Source organism: Apium graveolens, chromosome 1 (assembly GCF_009905375.1).
Source record: "Apium graveolens cultivar Ventura chromosome 1, ASM990537v1, whole genome shotgun sequence".
Classification (NCBI taxonomy): domain Eukaryota; kingdom Viridiplantae; phylum Streptophyta; class Magnoliopsida; order Apiales; family Apiaceae; genus Apium; species Apium graveolens.
The window spans coordinates 150,481,129-150,503,476 of NC_133647.1; the positions used below are offsets into that span (position 1 = coordinate 150,481,129).

General features: G+C 30.1%; 1 protein-coding gene across 1 annotated transcript; it reads left to right on the top strand.

The window, feature by feature from the left end:
- Positions 1 to 17,985: 17,985 nt before the first annotated feature.
- LOC141721200 (benzyl alcohol O-benzoyltransferase-like) lies at positions 17,986 to 19,630 on the top strand. The gene is made up of 2 exons (XM_074524010.1): positions 17,986 to 18,438; positions 18,676 to 19,630. Exons 1-2 carry the CDS (start codon positions 17,986 to 17,988, stop codon positions 19,609 to 19,611), a joined length of 1,389 nt encoding a protein of 462 aa, XP_074380111.1. The 3' UTR covers positions 19,612 to 19,630.
- Positions 19,631 to 22,348: the final 2,718 nt, after the last annotated feature.

A 22,348-nucleotide genomic window follows, 5' to 3' on the forward strand; every position in this document is an offset into this window, starting at 1 on the left:
AAGGAGGCTTCTTCCTTTTCAGCAGGAGTAAAATCCTCAGGCTCTTTTGCATAGGTTCTAGCTTTGGTAATTACAACATCATCTTCTATCACCTCTGGTTCAATAACCATCGGAATTTTTGGACCCTTCTTTAACAAGTTCAGATATTTGGGATTTGCAACTTGTAAAAACAAGAGCATCTTCTTCTTCCACATAATATAATTTTCTTTATCAAATACTGGAATTTTAACGGTTCCAACTTTTTGTGAAGTCATTATGAATTTTTGAATAAATAAAAATTCAAGGAGTTGAAAAATCACAAAAGTCTAGGATCTTGATTTGTTCGTTAATCAGAAGGCTCTGATACCAATTGTTAGGTCCCAATATGTTTGTAGAAGGGGGGGTTGAATACAAACTATACCGTTTAATCAAATTTAATGCGGAATAAAAAAGTGAAATAAAATTCAAGTTAAATAAAACTATTATTAAACTTGAAAGGTGTTACAACAACGGTATCGTTTACAAGGGATTAATCTCAAATAAATTATCACAAATCTACAATAAATTCGACATGAACTTTTTCTAATTTTTGCAATAAAAAGATCAAATGCTAAAAGCAATTTGAGATTAAGTTCTAGGGATTTTGATCCGCTAGATAGTTACACAAAAACAAGAGAATGATTTCTAGTGGTTTAGATTTAACTTTGATTCCTAGAAATTGATAATCTTGAAGTGGAGTTGAGAGATAAAATATTTCTTTTGCGGCTACTGTGTTCTTGGTTGGTTGAATGAATGTCTTCTGCTGCTTGTCTTTTTAACAATTCCATCAACAGAATCAATTGAACTAGCATGACTATCTGAGAATTGGCATGACTTTCGGTGAGACAATCTTTTGAACTAGCATGATAATCGGTGAGACAATTACTTTGAGCTAGCAAGACAATTCCATAGCTTGTAGAACTTTCGGTATGACAATCTCCCGAACTAGCAAGACAATCCCACAGCTAGTAGAACTTTCGGTGAGACAATTAGAAATGACCTGGCATGACAATCAGTATGACAATCTGGATTGTCATGTCACTTCAAGTATAATTGTCTTATTGAATTAAAACTAATTTTAATTCAATTACACTTCTGAAAATCAATAATATTAATTCGAAATTAATTAATCAATTAATTCAATTAATCAATAAATTAATCTTTGCAGATATAATTTATTTTCTTAATTAAATTATATGTCTTAATTAATTAATAGAGAATTAATACTACCTTTGAACAGCAACCACTCTTCTGAAGATCTTCTGAAAATCACTGAAAATTATGAATCAATTCCACCATTTCAATGTTGACACTCGATGTACTGTCTGGTTCATGAGTGACTAACTTCCATGACGTTTCTTCATGACTTGACTTTGATAACTTGATTTTCTTCAGATTAAATCCCTGTAATTATCTGATACCCTGACAAGATCTATGTCACTTGATTAAATCCACAATCTTGATTTATATCACTGAGGCTTGATCAATTTCTTGAACTTCTTCCAGTGAATTAATTCCTCAAGTCTGTAGATGAACATTGTTTCTGAATCCTTTGACAGATGTTACTTTGTGAGATCTCTTTGACGGTAGATCCACTATTTACTTGTTACATTCTTATTTGAGTTGAGTTAAATCATCGAATAAACAAATAGGCTATGACATGTGCCTTTCAGTATATTATCCCGTTTGCAGATTATATTATCTGTAAAAAGAATAAAGTGGAGTACGATTGGATAACTTAAGTAGATCGTTCGAAAATTTTTTTAGAACAAATATTCATAATATAATAAGTCATAATTGTCAAAAAAATGATACAGTGGGATTATTAAAAGAATTTTGTTGCATAAAATTGAGGGCAAGGGAACAAGTAAGACAAGAGTATATTGATATGCTCTCAATTTAAGTGAAATTTTTTTAAGAAATTTATAAATTAAGCCTCGAAAATTGTGAATATATATAACTCTTTTTAGGGGTGTTCAGGGATTAATTTGGTCCGGGTTCTCATTTTTTTCGAACCGAACCCGTAAAAATGGTTTTTTGAAAATCAAAACCAATCAGACCGGTTAAACGCCGAGACCAAACAAAAACAGACCAATAAAAAATTGGATTGGTTCAAATTTCCGAACCACGGCTTGAACATAATAATTTACTTTTGTTTTGTTTTTGTTAAATTTACAACGAAACAGGTTTTTAAGTAAATGTAATACAAAATTTATTATATATCAGTATTATATATTACATATAAGTACTATGATACATATTTACAAATATTTAGTTTACATATGACTTTCACATACTTTAATTTAATTTAAATAATACTAAGTATATGAATTAGAGTATAACTACCATATATTAACGATTAACTCATGTTTTTATTTAAAAAGTAATTTGATATTTTTAATATAATATACATATACACATACACAAACCCGTAATTTATAATCTAAACTTACAGGTATATATTAGAATTTTTATATATTATTATATATAACGGTCCGATTTGTTTTAAACGGTTTTAATTTATTAAAAACTAGAACCAAATTATTTATGCGTAAACGGTCCGATTAACCGAACCATTAAAAATGATTTTAAAAGTTTTTTATTTTTCTTGGTTCGGATTGCCGTGGTCTGGCCCGGATTCACGGTTTGACGGATTTTTTGAATAGCCCTGCCTTTTTATTCCTAAATTTTACTCATATTTCTACCTTTTACATTCACTAAACTATATATATCATTAATAAAAAATATAAAAATACTAACAAAATTCGTGTATTGTACGGAATTTAAGTTATATTTTTAAGTAAATTGATAATAATAAATCTTGTCTAAAAAAATTTTAATTTAATTTTATGTCAAATTTATGTGAATGTCTACAAGTAAATAGCTAATCAATAACCATACATATTACACATAACTTGCATTATACACTACTAAAAATAGTGCATACGAAATCGGTACTTAGACATCGGCACGTAATGCACCCGATGTTAAAAGGTTTTTTAACATCAGTTTGTAATTAAGCGATGTTTATAAGAATTTTGACGTCGGTTTCGTATAGTAACCGTTGTCTATGTTCAAATATTAGAAATACCAAATAAACGTTTTGAACTTTGACATCGGTTATTTTTACAAGTCACTGTTTATAACCAATTCTAAAAAAAATAAAATTTAAGTTATGATTTTTTCCCCAGTTCATTATACAATTTCCCCCCTTAACTAAAAAATTTCCCCCCTTCAAGTCATTTTTCATTTCCCCCTTCTTTTAGAATATCTCCCCCTTTGCCCCCTTTACTCACACCCGACTCTCTCTCTCTCTTCTCAAATCACTATTATAGCTTTCTCTCACAAACATCGACTCCATCTTAAACATCATGGCTGTTCCTTTCAAGCCTCGACTTCATCCCCCTCATCTTTCATCTTTTTCTCTCCTTTTTCACCCTCCCTCCCATAAACCCCCTAATTTAGATATAGGGACCTAATTAAGCTCCAAATCGAGCTTTTTCTCTGTTTTCTCTCTTTCTCACTCTTTTTTCTTTCGTCTCTCTCAGCATCTCACTCTCCCTCTCCTATCTCCCTATCAACACATCTTAAACACTGATTTACCGTATTCTAACAATTTAGTACTCACAGTTTCACAAATTCAAACCACAAACCTTAATTCGGGCCTTGATGAAAGAGATTGAGGATATTTTGATGAAAGGTAATGAGTTTGTGTTAGTTATGTTTATTAATTGTAGATGGATGCTCTACTTTTTAGTTTATTGTAGATGTAATTTATTATACTAAGAAATTGTTTATATTTTTAGGTTGGGGAAAATTTTAAAGCTGATGTTTCGATGGGACGGAGTTGGAGACAAGACTTTTTATCAATCTTCTCAAGTTTTTGGTTTTTTAGAGTATTAATCTTTCATTCTTTTAATATTGACTAAATAGAAATTTACTCGGTCTCTTTGCACGGTCTACTTGTGAATAATCTACATTGACTAAACAAAGAGATGGTGATGTAAGTTAACAATCTTTCCCTTTTAGTTTTTGCTCCATTTACTTGATACTAAAACATGAATTATTTGAAATGCACCTGAAAATATGAGTACGCATTCAAATTATACTATTTAGATTATTTGGCGATACAGATTCCGCCTCCGACATGGTGTGTAGCTTCAGCTGCAGCAAAAGATGCACAACTTCAGAGATTCATAGACTTCGCATGTGGAGGAAAGATAGATTTTTGTTTCATACAGCCCGGGGAGACTGTTATGACCCAAACACACCAAGAGGCCATGGATCTTGGTGTCTTGATACCTATTACAGAGAATATAAAGACTGTAATTAGATTGCCAGGACCCTTATAAGATCACTAGCTCTATCCTATATTTGATTAGTTTCTTACTTCAAAACTGTTCTTTTTTGTTATGCTATTGTGTTTAATTAACCTATTATCTATTGTTCGTGCAGCTTATGGAGACTGCCTTTACATTTAATTTCAGTCCCTGGGAGTTCTGATTGAAATATCAGGACTTGTAACTAGTTAAATTATGTTTGAAAAGGAAGAAATGTCTATAGTCCAATAGTCAGAACACATAGTTAAATGCCTATTTGTTTTTTTTTGACAATTTTAGCGACCTTGTTTGTTCCATGAGCCTATTACAAATTTATGAAGCACATATGTATATATATATATGTTTCTAGCTTCAACCTCTTGGCCTTTCTTTTCGGATTAAATGGTTTATGTATATGTTGATTTGCCGATTGCAGGTGGATGAAGCGGCACAAGGATATGACAAGCTCGCTCCTCCTTTGGTGAAACAATTTCTCGGGCAAGCAAAATTTGTGGTCATTAAACTATCAGATGCAGCTAAACAGTTGGGCGAGGTGGTGAAAGATGATGGTCCAAGTGCAGCACTCCATTACACTATGACTTGTACAAGGAGTCGCTGTTGATTCAATTGGCAAAGCTGTGGTATGAAATTGACAAGATTTCCCCTCTAAACATCGTGGTGCAAATGGTACTTCAAGTTGTATCTCACATCTCTGAAAAGTATAACGAGGTCATTGTTGGCATGTTTGGCAAAGGTTATTCCGTCTTCTTCTATCTGCCTTCAGTTGCAATTGATGATATAGCAAGGGTTTTTAAGCAGGTTGAGCCAGCATCATACGGAGGAAACTCTGTTGCGTCTAGCGAATCTCGTCAAGATAAGATTGTATAGCACTGTAATAGACATCGGTTGTTAACCGATGTCAAAGGCTGATGACATTTAACATCACATGTGAAGACATCGGTTCAAATTTTTTTTAACATCGGTTATGAACCGATGTCTGATCCCATATTTATAGTAGTGATACATTAGCAATTTTGCTTTTAAAGTAGCCATCTTCTCGATTCTGGGTTTTTTTCAGTTATCACTCTAAATTTTTCTAGATTACTAGAGATAAATATTATATTCCAACTTTAACCCTATAATTTTGAAAGTTGACTTGACAGTGATATTGGAGGGAAAGTTGTTAAAAGGGTGCAAGATGTACCAAAACCTAATGTTTGGAGTGTAAATTGTCATAAAACATAATGTGCAACCATAATGACAAAATGGCCTAAAATATGGGGTGCAAACTAAAATTTACACCTAATTTTATTATTCAAGGGGCATGTCTGAGAAGATTATGGTTGTGATTGAGATAAGTAAAATTATTTGTTTATCTTCTAGGTCACTATCTCTAATAACAGTCTCCTCAAAACTATAGACATCAGATTTTAATTAGAATATGTCATCCACTGCATATTTGCGGACATGTAAGAATAAATAATGTATCAAATTTTTGCTAAATTTGTGACAATGGTAGAAAATCTTTCTACTTTCCAACCACTCCAGTTGTATTGGCACCAGTTTCGGTCTCTCCGCATAAATACAGATCATCTTGCTGTGCCAAAATATTAAACTTTTGCTCTAACAGATGCATCTCAAGATCGAAAAAAACATTAATGTTGGCTTTGAGATGGATAATCTGAAATCTAGAATCCTGATGAAGAATGACAAATCTCCTGGCGTTATTTATGATGCATTTTCGCTCAAGTTTAGCAATGCACCCAGCTTCTAACTTCCACCCGAACTTAGCACTGGATACTAATTATTACGAGTAATATATCAAAAGTTTATCTCTGGTACTTATCAGATTCAGAGTTCGTTCAGATTTTTTTTAAAAATGTAACTTATTACTTAAAGTTGGAAAGTGTCATATAAATGATATTAATACCGTAATTTACACTACAAGAAAACAAGGTTAAATACAACTGCACAAATACAACCGACATCAAATTCAACCGTTTTTGGTTGAATTTAAGGGCGCGGCTAAATTCAACCGCATAAGGTCATATTTATGCGGTCGAATTTAGTACTGATTACAACCGAATAAATACAACCATATTTATATGCAACCGTTTACGGTTGAGTTTAGCCGTGCTGCTAAATTCAACCGCATTCGGTCGAATTTAGCCTAACTAATTACAACCGAATAAATACAACCGTATTTATATGCAACCGTATACGTTTGAGTTTAGTCGTATTCCTAAATTCAACCGCATTCGGTCAAATTTAGCCTTACAAATTACAACCGAATAAATACAACTGTATTTATATACAACCATATACGGTTGAGTTTAGCTAAGCTCCTAAATTCAGCCGCATTCGGTCGAATTTAGTCTTGCCAAAAAATGGAGAGAATTTACACGAAATTTATATTTTAGTTCTTGCAAAAAAGATCATTATGGTAGTTAAATATTTATGGTTCAATTAATAATTATAGTTTGAGTTTCAATTTATTTTGTATTTGTTTTAAATTATAATCCAACCATACGGATATGAAAACTGTCAAAAAAAAAGTTTATGGAAAATGTAAGTAATTTGAATATTTAAATTTTAACTATTTTTACAAATTGAATTTAGGGGGTGAGATCGTAACACTAAAGTAGTTCGACTATTTTTACTAGTGTTTAGTCTCATACTGATATTTCAATTTTTTCAAAACTTTTGTGAATGATTCAACCTCACAGATGTCAAGATCTATATATTTTAGTGATATGATAAAAAAATTTAAAAAAATAAATATATTTGGTTTCCTATTTTAACAGTCAACTAGTAGTTTGACCAGTACTTCTTAATAATGTTTAGTCTCATATTGATGTATCGGATTTTTGAAAAATATTTATGAATAATCCAACAATAATGATGTCAAGATATATATATATATATATATATTTTAGTGTCATGATAAAAATTTAGAAAAAATTAAATGTATTTGGTTTCCAATTTTAACAGTCAACTAGTTGTTTGAGCAATACTTCTTAATAGTGTTTACTCCCATATTGATGATTTGATTTTATTTAAATATTTATGAATAATCCAACCGTAAGTATGTCAATATTTATAAATTTATTTTTTTCTAAACTTTTTGTCATATCACTAAAATATATAGATGTTGACATCTGTACGGTGGGATCATTTATAAATATTTTTTAAAAAATTGACACATCAATATGGGACTAAAAGTTAGAAGTATTATTCAAACAATTGGTTGATTCTTAAATTAACAAATAAAAATAATGATACGTTAATATTTTTTAAAAAAATAAATGTATTTGTTTTCTATTTTAACAGCCAGCCAATATTTTGATCCTAACACTAGAATGTTCTTCAAATTGAGAATAAATATCGAACGATCCAACCGTAAAAATATTAAAACAGTTAAAAGAAAATGATATAAGCAAAATTTCAATAATTTTAATTATTATACCTTGATTATTTTAACAAAAAATAATAATTTAATGTAATAGAAAATTTCATCGCATGCCCATTTGTGGTATTTATGGTAAAATCGATCAAAATCTTGATTTCAAATTTTTTTAAAATAGCGAGTTCTCAAAAATAAATTATACAATTTAGAATATTATAATCTTTGTAAGGAAAATATTAATTTATATTATATGATCTATGACATGTAACAAATTATATAATAATAATGATAATAATAATAATAATAATAATAATAATAATAATAATAATATTTAAATTAAAATTCCTAAATTCGACCGAATGCAATTGTATTTAGAGCCACGTCAGCGATCCGTGTGAATTATATCTAACGGATCATATTCAACTACTATCACAACAATTCAACGATCGAAATTATATTTTATAAAAAAAATTACACACCAAACAAAACAAAATTATATATAAAAAACTAACCCTAAACCCCCCAACCCCTGCCTTACTCGTCCCAACCCCCCCTCCCTCACGCCGCACCCCACGTTTTTCAAACACCGCCCACGCCCCCACGTTTTCTGTTTCTGTTTCTGTTTCTCTCCCTACAACACACCCACCACCTAGTACTAAACTCAAACTCAACTTTCTCGGACACACTTCTTGTTACAACAAGACAAACTCAATGGCTTCTCCTCTTCAAGTCAACACTTCCATTTCAAGCTTTGGTCAACCTTTATAACCCCCTTAGTTTTGTCTAATATTTTATTTTGTCATTTTGTGTTTTGTAAATGTTGAGGATTTGTGTTGTGTAGGAAATGAAGAAACCTCGTCTGGAATTGTCGGAGCTAATGATTTGCTTATTGTTGGTCATAGAATCCATTTCCGTGTACTCAAATTCCCGGTTTCAGCACAAGCCGAAAGCAATTCTACCATGGTTGTCTCATCACACTCATAACCAAAACCTCTCATCCTTGAAAAATACTCAATATCATTGTTTTATTTTGATTTCGGAAAAACAAACTAGATAGAGTGATAGATCGGGAGGAACTGAGTAGAAATTGAAGTAGAAATTGAGGAACTGAGTAGAAATTGAGGGAGTAGCTCTGATACCAAACTTGTGATGACCTCAATATCGGGGTTAGGAAATGAGGACTCACACACCATAAAACTAATAATATCAACAGATAAACCCCGATTAAATACTAACAGTATCTAAACATGATTAAGTTTGAGACAAGATTTCAACTACCAACCAAAATAAATAAATTACAACCCAAAATATTAATGAATTAAATTTATTCGATTTCGAAATGGAATCGACAGATAACCCACTGTATCTGAACCAACTTAAAGAATCCTTCCAACTACTACGCTTGCTCACACACACTGCTACCTGCTTTGAATCTGGAAACCTATGACACAGAAGGGACTGCCAGGAACGCTCATGCGAGTTGAACGCCTAAGTCTGGCCATCTTCTTTCTTAATTGTCATGGTTAGAGCAAAGCAAATATAAATGAGCACAAAAGCTCAGCAAGTAACTATACAGCAGTTCTATAAGGCAATAACAATAGCAAAATCTGAGACATTCTACTTTTAAATCTCTAGGTGGCAGATTTCTGTCTTTGGCTAAATAAAGGTTATGAAGAAAGTTTTGGGCTTTCAAGAATCAAGGATCAAGATAGGATGAAAGCCGACATTCATCGCAATTCAATAGCAGAAATCATATCAAAAAAGCATAATAATTTCATGGAACAAGATATATGGTATCATGGCATCATTATTCAAATCAAAACTTTTAACCAAATCATTGCTCAAAATCATTTTATGACGCTACGGATTATAGCCGGTGATCAGCCGCGAAGTAATCCCGAACCTCGCTGGGTTCTCAAATATAATGGGATGCATAGGCAACATTTAAGCCTATCAATTGGTGCGAAAGGGACTTGCGTCTGAGTACAATCCACTAAATCAAGAAAACATTCTTTTGTTAAAGAGCAATTATCTTTTATAAAACTGATGCCAGGGAGAAATTACAAGGATTCTAAACAATAGAATTTAAATTATCAGTCGAGGATTGGAGTAATGGGACTTTTATCAGAAATTGAATTATCTTCTCACAAGCAGGATCATCAGGGATGAGAACCAATGATTCAACAACTAGGGAAGAAAGTATTGAAAAAGAGTTATAAGGATAATCAACAAAGGTAGGAGTATCTGATATCAAGTGTAGTACATGGCGTACATCCAATTACAAAGTTTGGATATGGAAATAAAGTATAGTTCTCAAACAAAGGTAGTTCAAGGAATTCGAAATAAATTGTCAATATAGGGAATTTTTGAAGCAATACTAGAAATTAAGTTTGAGGTATATAAAGGAATTAATTAACAAGACAAATGTATTCAAGTTAATGAAGAATTCATGTTAATCAAAACATTCGCAAGGAAATTCATAAAGGTTCTCTAAGGGTTTACGAGATCATAGGGTGACAAAGGAAATAGGCAATGTAATGGGGTTTCTCAGAAATCAATAACTGGTTTATCACAAGTATAAAAAAAAAGAATCACTACTTTATCATGGCATTAGCAATATCAATTCATAAGAAAAGGCAGAGTTACTTGCCTTAAATCACTTTCCTGCTTTACTGAAATTGAAACTGAACTACTGAAGCTGAACTACTGCCACCTAAGTTTCCTTTCCCTTTTCTATCCTGAATGCCTCCACTATTTGAATCTACAATCCTGAATGCCTCCGCTATCTGAATTTACAATGCAAAATATAATCCCTAATTAGATACTTATTCGCACTCGACATTCTCTGAACGTCTAACGATTATCCCAAGTCACATTGAAGCTTAACTTATATACACGAGTATAATCACAAAATATTCACATAGCACTTAGTAGTATATACATATATACTTAACTCGTATATTCAAGCATAATCATGGAGTACTCATATAACACATAGCAAGTATATACTTGTATACTTAAATCTATATCTTAACAAAACAATCACGATCTAAATAACTCGACAACCAAACAACTATTCCTTCATTTTTAACTATAAAATTCGAACCAAAACAAATGGTACCAAGCCAGTAAATCAACATGCAACCACTTAACTTGACATGCAACTAACCAAACATCTTTTAAACACCAAATCAATCTTACACAAACCATATAATTAGACACTAAAATCAAATTGACCAAACAACTTGAATCAACCCTTTTTTAATACCATATACCATTCGGCTTTTTCAATAAAACACAAATAATTTATCAAATATCGACATGCAAGGTTCCATTTACAATTTAAACCTATTTTAATCCATTACAATCAAGAACACTTCTTGAAATCATTTCTTTTAAATCAAAAACCGAACCAAAATATTATTTTTGAACAAAATCTTAACATACATAAATCCAATCATTTATTCCTTTGAAAACCGAATAAAATCCATGCTTTAATAATCAAAACTTAACTTATTCATACTTATATACTCACATATCCAATATAAACCAAATTCTATTTCTAAATTAAATAATAACCCAATTAACAACAAAACAACTTGTAGAATCGACATGCAATACTCTAAATCACAAATCCAATTTAATTAAACTCATGATCTAATCATTTAACCCATCTTCTTTCCAAACCAAACAAAATATAACTTGATTACACTTAGAACTTTACATGCATGCAAGGAAACCAACTCAAAAACAAAGGTTTATATATATCATCAAAACCAATCGAAAATTAAAACCCTTTTGCAAAACTCATTCATTCGAACCAAAAACCAAATCTTTGAACCAAAACCCTTTGTAAACTTTGAATCAAAATTAAAACCCACCTTTTTAAAAGCAAAAGTCGAACCTATCTCCAAAATAAACCAAGAAAATCACATAACTTATGTACCATACTCTCTCTTAAGGTCATACACTAAAAAATTATATTTTCTTAAATATAACCAAGAGATGTTGATGCAAAAACTCCCTTAAACACTTACATGTAAATAGTATATGGAAAGAGGATTGAAAATGATGAAGATCAATGGGAAGATATTTAAATTTGAGTTAGAATTGGGTGTTGCATGTAGGATAGAGAAAGAGAGAGAGTTCGGGTGAGAGGGAGAGAAAGAGAAAGAGAGGGAGAGAGCCGAGAGAGAAAAGAGAGAAGAGAGGGGAGAGAGTGGAAAAAAATGAGATGAGTGAAGTGGTGAGTAAAATGACAAGCTTTTTATTTGATTCTCCCATGTGCACAAGTTAGTGGAGTTTTGAAATTACCAATCTATCCTTCTCTCGCTACTAGCACAAAATGCATGCAAGGATGATATGACCATTTGGCTAAGTTGAAATGAGATAGTGGGGTGGTTAATGACACAACTACCCTTCTCTTAGATTGTGAGTGGAAATGCATGCAATGGCAGTTAGGTAATCTAATAATTATTAATCTAATTAATTACAAAGAATACATTTTATAAATAAAATCATAAATCTATAAATTACAAGAGTGACATCATAAAATAGCTTAGAATTTTAGGAATTTAATAAAATCAAATTCGAAATTTATAAATAAAAATAATTTTAAAAACTATTTTTCTTAAAGAATAAGAATGCATTTATAACCTATATAAATAGCAATTAATGCATTTCTTATTTTCTAAAATTCCAAATAATATCATACAAGCATATAATCACATAATCATGCACCTTAACATAGACTCACATATCACGTATCGTAATGAAATATACTTAATCATAAAATTTTCCTTTTTACTAATATTCATTCTTCGCGTAACTGGTCGCGTCCTGACTGACGGCCCGACGCTGAGCATTTTCAACTACGCTTCACAATCATTCTCTTTATACCAGCTGACACATCAAACTGGAATATAATATTTATTTAAATATTTCCATGCTCACATAATAACACATAATTCATATAATTACACTTTACTCGCATAATTAATTCGCGAAAATCCCAGTCGTTACATTCTACCCCCTTAAAAGGATTCTGTCCTCAGAATCTAAACAAATAGAATGGGGATATTTCTCCCGTAATTCACTTTCTAATTTCCAAGCTGACTCTTCTATTAAAAGTAATCGATGCATCGCACCAAGAAGAAAGTTTATAAAAAAATAAGGAGATGAAATGATATATACCCGTCTATAAGAAAAATGGTGAGAACAAATGGAAATATACCCACCTGCTAACATTCTGCTTTTCATCATATTTCTTCTTATATACTCATTTATCTAATTTGATATATGGTAATATTATCTGTTGCCAAACAGACACCCACTCTGATCTTCATCTATAATAATTAATAATAAAATTTATGGAAATTTTGGCTACATTTATACGTTCAGTCAAAATAAAAATCTAACGTGACTCTGAATTTCGGGGTTCAAACCCAGAAATTATGAAGTAAAAATCTGAAACATCGTACCCAAACACATCTCGATAGCGTTAAAACCTTTACTTTCTACCGAATTCTGATTCCACAGTCTCAGTGACATTGACCATTTTCCATTATTTTTAATGGCCGGATTTAGGTATTTGTAGTTTACAAGAAAGGGAATAGATGCCCCATTCATATTTTAAAAATTTTAAACTACTGATGAAGTAAGCCGACAAATTAAGGTTTGAGATGCATGGAATCCCAATATGAGATATCTTACAAATTAAGGTTAGATATTTACTCTTTTATATATACTAACTTAAAATCTGCGAGGTTAGGAATGTATAAATTTTTTTTAATATTATATAATTTTTTAAACAAAATAATTTGAATTAAATTTTTTAAATTTGTTCATTAAATTTTTTTATTTCTACCTTTTTAAATAATTTGACTTCATGATAATTATATTAATATACGTATATGTTCATAGGTTTTCAAAAATATTGTAGCGATTTTATAGTTTTTTTAGAATAAAAATACAATATTTCTATTTTGTTGGAACTTTAATAAAAATAATTTTTAGAGAGTTTATTATTTAATCGATAAATTATAAGAGTATTTGAAAAAGACAACAATACTCATGAACGATATAATTTATTTATCATTTTATGTGTGTTTTTAAAATAATAATTATTATATTTTGTTAAAAGTTGATTTTTGGTTCATATTAATAAGATACGAATTATGCTTAATATGATATTAATTTGATTTATCCCGTATTAGTAGTTTACTTTATTTTATTTTAGCTTGAATCCTATTACTACGATCAAATTCTACTAATTAAATTTAGTTTAATTTTAATTTTTTATGTCTCGATCAATGAGATAATTTTATTTTAACCCGAATAATTAATATATATGATTTTATTTTAGTTGGTTGAATTATATTTTATTTATTTTGGATGACTAATATGCTTATATGTATTATTTTGTTTATCCTAATTTAATAGTATAATTTTTTAGATTGATCAGTATTATTTATTATTTTTTTCTTAATCCGATGCACATTATATCAACTAACTTCAACTAATTATATTTAGTTTACTTAAATTTATTTTAGTCCGAAATATCAATTAGTATAATATATAACTAAATATGAATTAGAATTTAAAATTGATAGAAGAAGTTGACTTTAATATCAATTAATAATAATATATAGTTGAATATAAAATAGAATTTAAATTGATATAGGAAATTGACTCCAATATCAATAAGAATTGGAATTGACCAATCCATTAACCAACCAATTAGATATAGAATAATTAATTAAGGGTAATTAAGTAATTTTAATAAGTACCGACCGGCTGACTATCAAATTTTTAATATTTCGTCCATTATAATATAGTATAGACTATAAAATAAGATTCAGTTCTTAGTATTTAATTATTAGTAATAGTCTAATAAATTTTATTTAATTATACTATATAGTTATTGAAAATTGAAATCGAAATTAAAGTGAAATTCATTTGGCGAAACTAAATAAATATTTTTTTTTTATAAATATGGAGTTACGGGGAATCAAACCAAATTTAATGTGAAACTAATTATTAGATTATATGGCGATAATCGAAATTTGACATATTGGTACTATTCCATCATTATTTAATTATTATTTTACTATGGAATATTAAATCTCATAACAATTTTGGTTACGAGCAATGTTAGATACGGAAAACATGAAATTGTTTGTTACCGACTAGTAATTTATTGCTATGTCTAATATCTGTGCGATTAATATTTTACAACTTAAAATACTTATTAATTATATAGATAAATTTAGGTTTATCACATTCTTTATTTGTGTGCATGTAACTATTTGTTTAATAAAATAAATATTTCTCTTTTTCTTAAACTTATTTTCTCTCTTATATTCATAAATAAAATTTAAATATTTGTAGTCACAATAATTTGGAGCAAGTTATTTATTATTGATAAATTAATAAATTTGAGAGAACTAAATTATTAAAATTATTATTAATTATAAAATTATTGAAACTACACTCAAACGTCCTCTAAGAAATATTAAAGTTTTAATTTAATTATCAAGGACCGGTACTAAATAGGAATCTAATCAACTTTTGAAAAGGTAAATAAATAAGCTCCCAACAAATTGAACATCAACGTATATTTGCATAAAGAAAATAAAATAAAAACAAAAAAAAAATTAATTCAAATAATGGTGTGTTTCAACCATGATCATCTGTTACGTAAAAAGACCCCATATAGATATTAGGTAAAAAAAATACCCACAAACCATTAAAGCTGTTAACAATAATTTTACATATTCACTATCACGTCTTTGTATCAATTATCTAAAACATCCAATCAAATTTGCTGCTTCATTTAAACATTAACATACTCTACACATTAATATATACACAAATTTATATTACACTTAATATATATATATATATTAATTTTTTTATTTTATATCTAATATTTTGAACTTTAATATATTTATTTTAATATATATTGCATATTTGTATAATACAAATAGATATAATGTAATTATATATTTTATAATAATTATATAAGTAATGTTTATTAATTATGTTTGATTATATTTAAATATGTTATTTTGTAATAAATATTAAAATGCTATTATATTTAATATATTTTCATTAAATATATTATTTATATTTTCACTTATATTTAACTAAATATTTATTAAATTTATTTTTACATATAAATTTTTTAAATATATATATAAATATATATATATGTATGTAAAAATAATAATAAAATTATTTTATTGAATATAGCTAACCAATATAGCTAGTAGTCTAGTACACTGGAGTAAAAATTTTAAGAGATTCAACAAATTTTTAGATAATGATTATTTAGAGTATCGGGAGTAGTTATATCTCTTATCTACATCAGTAAAATATAGATATTATTTATAATTTATTGAACATGTAAGCAATTGTGATTCAACCGTATTACCTATAATGATTAGTTATATTTAAAAAACTGTTATTTATAAATTTCAATGGTTATTTTTAGTGAAAAAAGTTACTAAAGAAATTCAAAGTAAAGTTAAATACTTTTTTATTTAATTTTAGTGAAAATAAAAAATATATTTAATAAAAACATATTTGATCAAATTAATGTAATATTTTAAACATGATAAAAATTGGTTAACAAACATTAATTTTATATTTTATAAAATATTAAACTAAATTTAATTTATCATATTATTTTATTAGTATTTTATAAAATATTATATTAAAATAATTATATAAGTAATAATAAATTTGATTAAAAGTGATTTTATTATAGTTTTTTGATAAATATTTTTATAGTTAATATTACTTAAAATTAAATAAAAAAATTAAATATATAATAATTTTTAAAAAGTAATAAATACATATACATATATACATGTTTTGATAAATATCATAAAAATGGCGGGAGATAAAGTGTTTTAGCTAATACAAAGAGCCTTTTGGTGATCAAAATTTTAGATTATAGATATATTGGTTGATAGTAATTTTAGCTAACAGGTAATAGGGTTCGAGTTGCTCTTAGAGCATATTAACAATATTCATTAGTTATATCTAAAATATTATTTTATTTTTAATTTTAAATATACAGTTAAAATTAATTTAAGCTATTTATATTTAATACAATTGAAAGTAAAACCTGTATTTAAATCAAAAATATTTAATGACAATATTTTTATTTTTTATATTTATGAAAATATTTTAAATTAAAAAATATTATAAAATAAAAAATTATTACATTTATAAATAAAAAACATAAAATTAATAAACATTACTTACATATATATATAATTTTTAAATTGAGCATAGTTTATTATAATATAATTTTAGAATTTTTATTTTGGTTAATAATTAAATAACATTTAAAAATTATTTAAAGTAGTATGCTATTTATTATAAAAAATATTTATAACAGATAACATATGATAGCATTAGATTAGACCATATTTTAAGCATGAGAGCTGAGGTATATTGATTTAGATGATGGAGTACAATTTTAGATATTAGGTATATCGCAAAGCGGATTATTATTATTATTATTATTATTATTATTATTATTATTATTATTATTATTATTATTATTATTTTAGTATTATACCCCGATAATGACATAGCATATTATTAAAAGGAGGTTTCTGCTATTAATAAAGTGGTAGAGATAGCATTTAATTTTTACTTTTACTAAAAAGTATTGTGAAAAATAAATTAATATTTCTAAATTATATGAGTTAGGTTCTATGGAGTCCTCTATTTCATTGGAGTCTTGGAATAAAATATAGTTTAAATTGTTGCAAAACGTATTATTTTTCGAATGAAATTCTACAAATATCACAATTTTATTGAAAATCTTGCAGATTGCATAGATTTTAGGATATATGCTGGAGTATAAAATTTTAATTCATTAGTGATTATCTTCACTTCGTGATCAGTATATGTATATGCAGCTGGAGTTAAAAGTTAAAACTTGAAAAGAGTATCACTTCACATGGCCGGACGATTCCACTCCCGTCAAAATGCCGATCGATTTAACAAACAATTGCACATTTTGTAATGAGATAAATATAAACTAAAACAAGCATCAAAAGGTCGTATTTCTACACCTCAAGTTCATAAATTCTCACACGTTAATTTCCAAAAACTCCTACATATAAATACATGCACTTGGCTTGTCTACTTACTACTACTCCAACTTTTGTAAACCCAATCTAGCTTGAAGCTGTCTTTCAAACTCGATCTCGATTACATTTGATGGAAACACAACAGTCCCTGGTTTTCTCAGTAACAAGACAGTCACCGGAGCTAATAACTCCCGCAAAACCTACTCCACACGAGTTCAAATCCCTCTCTGACATTGATGATCAAGATGCTTTTCGTTTCCAAATCCCGAACATCCAATTTTATCCAATGAAAAATGATTTTGCTAATGTACCAAAAATGGACCCCGTGAAAGTCATTAGAGAAGCACTTTCCAAAACACTTGTGTTTTACTATCCGCTTGCTGGCCGGCTACGAGAAGGTGTCGGCCGCAAACTGGCAGTAGAATGCACCGGGGAAGGAGTCATATTCGTTGAAGCCGATGCGGATGTTACACTTGCGCAATTCGGTGATGCACCTGAACCGCCATTTCCATGTTTTGAGGAGCTTCTTTTTGAAGTACCTGACTCTTTTGGAATTCTAGATTGTCCTCTTCTCCATATTCAGGTTTTTACTCTGCACAAAGAAATGAATAAAACATTAAAGTATTAATTATGGCTTTAGTAGTACACTAAAATCGATATATGAGTATAATTTTTTGAAAAATATTTGGTGTACAAAAATTTGATACAAAATTTTGTACAAATGACATGGGTTTGATTTTAATCGGATTGAGTCTTCAGTATTCACATCAACAACTTCAATTAAAACATCACACGTCAATTGCCATGTCATTTTCTGTAGGTAACTCGACTCAAGTGCGGAGGATTCATATTTGCCTCGCGGATTAACCATACTATGTGTGATGCTGCTGGACTTGTGCAGTTTCTGTCTGCTTTAGGTGAGATTGCTAGAGGTGCTAGTGCCCCTTCTATTCCTCCAGTTTGGCAAAGAGAATTACTTAACGCGAGGAATCCACCCCGTGTTACATGCACGCATAGTCAGTATGATGAGGTAGATGATTTCATCAATATAAATCTGGATAACATAGTTAATCGTTCGTTCTTCTTTGGTCCCCCTGAGATTTGTGCCCTCCGTCAATTGGTTCCTCCACACCTTGGTAAATGTTCTTCCTTCGAGCTTCTCACAGCTTTCTTATGGAGATGTCGTACTTGTTCCCTACAGCTTGACCCCCAGGAGGAGGTTCGCATTTGTTCTCTTGTCAATGCACGCACAAAATTTAATCCTCCCATCCTGCCCAAGGGATACTACGGGAATGCCTTTGTCAACCCAGCAGCTATAACAACAGCAGGAAAACTTTGTGAGAATCCATTTGGATATGCATTGGGACTTGTAAAGAAAATCAAAGAAGCTGTTACAGAAGAGTACATGAGATCGATAGCTGACCTTGTGGTTTTAAAAGGACGACCTATTTTCATGCTGGCTCGAACCTATTACGTATCCGATTTAACACATGCCGGATTTGAAGACATTAATTTCGGGTGGGGCAGAGCTGCTTATGGTGGTCCTCCCAGTGGTGTATTAGGCTATGGCCTTGGTGGGATGAGTTTTTACATACCGCATAAGAACAAAAAGGGTGAGAATGGAATTGCTGTGGCACTTTCCTTGCCAGCAATTGCAATGCAAAAATTTGCAGTAGAAGTTGATAGCATGTTGAAGAACAATAGTCAGTTCGTCATGATTGAGAATGCTTCGGTTCCTATACATTCAGCACTCTAGTTTCTTCATGTACTAGCTCTGAGCTGAAAATTTTGGTGTATAAAATGTATGCTTGCTGAAAGAGAACAACACATCTGTATCAAATACATATTTAAGTTCTTCTAATGAATTCTGGATCTGTTTGTTAGTATAAGTTTATCAATGAACTTTGTTATCTTTGCAAATGGATTACAAAGAGAAAAGTATGGGGTTAAAGTTAAAGAGATATCATTCTTTAAAGTTTAAAGTATATATGCACAGTATTTATCACTAATTAATATTCTAGAAGTAAAGATTAATCCTTTTGGATGTTGAAATGTTAAAAGCTGTAAACATAAATTACAGTTTTGAAATGATGAAAAACACAAAATAATACGCTTATCTAGGAGCTATTGTGGTGATACTAATAGTTGGATAAAAACGATGAAGATTCTCCTTGCTGCAATTTCTTCTCAATGAAAAATCTAGGTTGTTTAGGGTAATGCAGGGGGATTTCACTAGTTACCATTAGTACTGCGATTTCCATGGTTAGCCTATCTGCTGGATATTGTTGCATGCATAACAACCCTGTCTATTTAAATACCTCGTCTTGAATTTTCAATAACCTCCTCTACTAGGTCCAACACATTACCATCTGGACAGATTATTCAATGGCCTAGGAACTTACATGTCCGACAAGATTATGGTTATGATTCAGATGAGTAAAATAGTTGTTTCTCTTCCCAGTCACTATCTCTAACAACAATACCCCAAAGCTGTAGACATCAAATTTTAATGAGAATATGCCATCCATGCCTACTCGGGGGACATGTAACTACTGCAAAAAATAAATAATGCATTAGATTTTTGCTGATGCAAGCATTATTTGTGAGGATGGTAGAAAATCTTACTATGTTCCAACCACTCTAGTTGCATTGGCACCACTTTTACTCTGCTGATGTTATACCGTGTAGGCCAGTCAAGCGAGTGGCTTTGTTTTTTATCTGTTCAGAAGTTTGTTAAAGTTAATCCACTATTTTGACAAGCAAGTTAAAAAAAATATGCTACTAGTAGTAAAGTACATGATCTAAAAAATAAGACAACGTTATAACAGAGGGTGAGCATACCAAAGAAGATGGAGTCCAGGCTTTAATTGGGAATGCATTCGTACACCAACATTCTTTCTCCTTCCTGCATAGAGCAGCCAAGAAAATTCACAAGGTTTCCGTGCTGAAGTTTAGCAATGCATTAAACTTCATTTTAGAACTCTCTCAACTCAACCCTTGCCTCCAATCTTTTGAAAGTCTCTTTACTGCTATTTATTCTGCACCAGGATCAAATGACATGTACCATTGACCATTTGCAATTAGGGGAAACGAATGTATGGTAGTGTTGAACGTAGGTGCTCAACTCATACATAATTTATTTCTGTTTAAAGTGTGTAAACAGTAATTTTTTTATCTTGAGTACCGTACGTATATGTTGTCTAGACTTTCGACCTAGATTAGTGCAGCCGTGACACTTACCTTATACACAGGTACAAAGCCACCTTCTCCAAGAAAAAGAGTTGCTTGACAAGCCATTGGTTGGGTAGCTAAGGTTTTGAAGTAAAACAATGGAACTCTAAATCCTCATCACCCTTACCATTGCCCCCATCGTTTTCAATATGGATGTGCAAACGCATATATTAAAAAGAGATCATACAATTGAAAATTGTAAAAGAAGACAGTGAATCAACAAAATACCTTCTGTGTGTTTCTTCTTCTTGTTCCTGATTGCACATTGTCATGCTCAAAACAATAGGTATACTAATGAACCTTATAAGTTTTGACACCCATTTTTAGCTTCATATCAGGCGGAAAGTAATTCAATTTACTAATTACCATAAAACAGAGTATAATGTACTGAGTTTGGAGGTTATGAAGACAAATTTAGTTTAGCTAATTCAGATGCAGCCATTCTTATGTTAAGATCTTGACCACATTCTTTCTGATGTCTAATATTAATTAACTCATCAAACCATGAACATCCACTGCCTCTAATACATGTATTTGCGTAATCTGTACACGAACAATTCTTTAAGCACACTCTCTAAAATTCATCAAAGCTCATATACTCATGAAACCAAGAACACAGGATATCTGGTAATTTCAACCCCAGAAAATTCAAATATCACTCTCCATTTACACCGCTCAATTGTATCTTCCTCGCACATCCACTAGACCAATCTGCAGCATCCCAATTTTTTTAACTTTTGGCTGAAATCCATTAAAGCACTTGCAAGCAGGATAATTGTTGATGCTACAGCTCCCATAAGCTTCACATATCCCATAATGATCATAATTATCTATTGGATAAGAAAGAAAAAGTTGCCAAAATTGAGATTTTCAATCTATACCCATCTTTGCATATTACCATGCGGATCCAATGCAAAGCTCGTATCAACTGAACTATTAACTACTTCATAATAAAAAAACAACTCCTTATCATACAAGTAGATTGGGTTAAGGTCCACTAGTGCACCGGAAAACCAAACACCATTCCAAGACCCACGAGGCCAATGTATAGCAGAACCTTTCTTCACCATGAGCTGTGGATAACCATTGTGATCAGTACAATTTATATATTCACCTGGAGATGGATCATCTATACTTTTCCAAGAACTGAGATATCTTTCAAACCCGGCTTCCAACTTCCACCCGAGCTTTGCACCCGCTGATAGAGTATTTCGAGGAATATCGAAACTTTGCCACAGGTAAATACCAGGATCTCTCTCTCT

Excerpts from the sequence above, each read along its gene's own strand:
- LOC141721200 (XM_074524010.1), top strand. The coding sequence starts at position 17,986 with ATGGAAACACAACAGTCCCTGGTTTTCTCAGTAACAAGACAGTCACCG. Across the intron at positions 18,439-18,675 it reads GTCCTCTTCTCCATATTCAG|GTAACTCGACTCAAGTGCGG; the intron begins GTTTTTACTCTG and ends CATTTTCTGTAG.